Source organism: Acanthamoeba castellanii (assembly GCF_000313135.1).
Source record: "Acanthamoeba castellanii str. Neff unplaced genomic scaffold scf7180000084707, whole genome shotgun sequence".
NCBI lineage: Eukaryota > Discosea > Longamoebia > Acanthamoebidae > Acanthamoeba > Acanthamoeba castellanii.
Window position 1 is genome coordinate 28055 of NW_004457288.1, and position 2729 is coordinate 30783.

A 2729-nucleotide genomic window follows, 5' to 3' on the forward strand; every position below is an offset into this window, starting at 1 on the left:
GGAGCGGCGAGCACCACATCCAGCCCATCATCAAGACCGAGGTGACGGCCGAGCAGACCCACATCAAGACCGACCGCAGCGTAATGCTCGAGCCCATGGTCGAGCGCGCCGCACTGCCGCTGGGCCTGGAGGCCGTCGAGCGGGCCGGCCCCGAGGGCGTGCTCCACCGGGCCAAGCTCGAGAAGGAGGTCTTGGTCGAGCACCCGGTCGAGGTGCGGCACGAGCACCACATCCAGCCGATCATCCACGAGCGGGTGCACCACATTCAGCCGGTGATCAAGACGGAGGTGACGACCGAGCAGCGGGTGATCAACCAGGAGCACACCGTCATGCTCCCGCCCATCATCGAACCCACCACCGTCATGACCAGGGCCGCGCCTGCCGTTCCCCTGGCAACCGCCGCGCCCGTGGTGGCCACCACGACACTGCCGCACACGGCCGGCGTGCTCAACCAGTCGAAGCCGCTGCCGCAAATCCCGGTTGTAGGCCGCGCGCACGAGCCCGTCGCCGTTCCCACGACGGCCGTGCTGCCCGCGGAGCAGGGACTGGGGGCGACGGGGGTGGCGCGGGACGTGCCGCTGGCGGCGCGGGAGGGCGCGCTGGGCACGACGGCGGCGACGACGGTGCCGCACAAGCCGACGATGGGCCAAAGGCTGAAGGGCTCCTTGAAGCAGCTGCAGGGCTCGATCACGGGCAACGAGCTCAAGAAGGAGGAGGGCAAGCTCATCTCCGAGGGCGTCGACCCCGCCACGGCCAGGGCCGCCACCACCTCCACCACCGCCCCCATCCTCTAGTGATCATACTTACGTGTAGGGCCCAACAAAACACGTAATAACACTTGCGTAATTTGGCACTAATAATAATTATTATTATTTACATTTGTATTTTATTTGTTTGTTTGTTGCACGGGAAAGGCCTTCACTTCCTCCAGGAGGAGAACCAGGAGAAGGAGGGGGAGACAGACACGTTCTCGGCGGGGGCGTGCTGGTGGTTCTGGCGCAGTGCCACGTAGAGGCCCAAAAGCGTCCCCCCAACGAGGAGGATGCCAGCGACGAGGGTGAAGTTGATGTTGGTGTTGATGCTGCCGGCGCCGCCGCCGCTGACGGTACCGCTGCCGTTTATCACACCGCTTTGGTCGTAAGAACCGTGATGAACAATGTGGCTGCCGCCTGTCGCAACGGAGCTGTTGCCGCTCGCATTGATGTTCGTCGAACTCTACACACAAAGATGCGAGTCAGAGTCTTCATCCTTGTGGCGGAAGGTGTAAGAAAGAAGAAGAACAACAAAAGTAAAGGCAGGCAAAATCGCACCATGGTGGTTGGTGCCTGGCAGAAGGAGGTTGAGGTGGTGTTGGGTGGGTGGGCAAGGTAGTGGAACCTGCATGGAAGAAGACGCCCTCGCCCTCAGCCTGTAACCCCCCCCCTCTGCATGCAGAGCGTTGATCAAACAGAAAAAAAAACACAGTCTGTGCAGCACACACGGCCACAGCCACGCGTGAGTGTCGTGCGCACACGCACATCGTCAAGCGCGCGGCGCTGCCCGTCGGGCTCGAGCCGTGGAGCGCGGGCCAAGTAGGATCGAGAAAAAGGATGGGTTAACGTTTTATACACAAGTGTGCTGGCGAAGAAGAAGATCTGTACACAGGGAGTGGAGGGGAGATGAACGGTTGGCAGCTACTGACAGATCGCGGCGTGCGGTGTGGGGGTGGTCACACACACTACTTGGCTCTCGCGCTGCTGCCTCCCGACGCCTTCCTCCTCTTCTTGTTCGGCGGGCTATCCTTCTTGCTCGTCGTCTTCTTCTTCTTCTTCGCGCTCTTCGGACCGTGAGCCTCGAACGCGCTGTTCTGCTCCTCGGCTCTTCCTCTCTTCCCACCGGCTGTCGCGGCAACCTCCTCCTCGTCCATCAAATCCTCTTCCTCCTCATCGCCGTCGCCGTCATCAAGCCTGGCCCTCTTCGGCCTGCTCAGTAGGCCTGCGTCTCGATCCGGTCGGGATTCCGCTGAGTCGCGGAGTCGTTTGGGGGTCGAACTTTTTTTTTGAGTCGGCGGTGGCGGCCGTGTTAGGCCCCACCCGGAAGGTCAGCTTGCCGTTGGTGGCCGTGATGTGGACCATGCTGTCGTCCAGCAGCTCGCCCGCAATGATCATGCGCGACAACTGTTCAAACATACAATGTTAAAGAGAGGCGACATGTGAAGAATGTGAAGACTGAAGCGTACCTGAGTGACGATGTGCTTCTCGAGGTAGCGGCGCAGAGGCCGGGCGCCGTAGAGGGGATCGTAGGCCTGGGCGAGGATGAGGTCCAGCGCGGATTCGTCGATGTCGAGGTGGATGTCGCGGTCCTCGAGGCGCTTGCCGACGGCCAGGACCTGCAGGCGGACGATGTTGTGGAGGTGCTTCTTGGAGAGCGGGTGGAAGATGACGATGTCGTCCATGCGGTTGAGGAACTCGGGCCGGAAGTGCATCTTGACCACGTTCATGACCTGGTCGCGGGCCGACTCCTTGAGCGTGCCCTCGGAGTCGACGCTCTTCAGGAGGATGTCGGAGCCCAGGTTCGAGGTGAGGATGATGACCACGTTCGAGAAGTCGACCACGCGGCCCTGGCCGTCGGTGAGGCGGCCGTCGTCGAGCACCTGGAGCAGGATGTTGAGGACCTGCACGTGGGCCTTCTCCACCTCGTCGAAGAGCACCACGGCGTAGGGGCGGCGGCGGACAGCTTCGGTGAGCTGG

General features: G+C 62.0%; 3 protein-coding genes across 3 annotated transcripts in view; 1 reads left to right on the top strand and 2 right to left on the bottom strand.

Moving 5' to 3' along the window:
• Positions 1-794, top strand: part of ACA1_139940 (uncharacterized protein) — a gene marked incomplete at both ends in the record, with an annotated part of 1035 nt that extends 241 nt beyond the window's left edge. Inside the window, one exon of the mRNA XM_004334095.1 lies at positions 1-794. This exon is cut by the window's left edge and continues 2 nt beyond it. Within this exon, the coding sequence (XP_004334143.1) occupies positions 1-794 (794 nt within the window).
• A 124-nt stretch (positions 795-918) lies between these two features.
• Positions 919-1519, bottom strand: ACA1_140050 (uncharacterized protein; the record flags this gene model as incomplete). The annotated part of the gene is made up of 2 exons (XM_004334096.1): positions 919-1215; positions 1514-1519. The coding sequence occupies 2 exons, from the start codon at positions 1517-1519 to the stop codon at positions 919-921; spliced, it is 303 nt and encodes a 100-aa protein (XP_004334144.1).
• A 421-nt stretch (positions 1520-1940) lies between these two features.
• The window catches only part of ACA1_140060 (ATPase family associated with various cellular activities (AAA) domain containing protein), a gene marked incomplete at both ends in the record, with an annotated part of 1442 nt that continues 653 nt past the window's right edge, over positions 1941-2729 (bottom strand). The window contains 2 exons of the mRNA XM_004334097.1: positions 1941-2156; positions 2219-2677. Of these exons, the coding sequence (XP_004334145.1) occupies positions 1941-2156; positions 2219-2677 (675 nt within the window). The remainder of the gene's footprint in view (positions 2157-2218; positions 2678-2729) is intronic.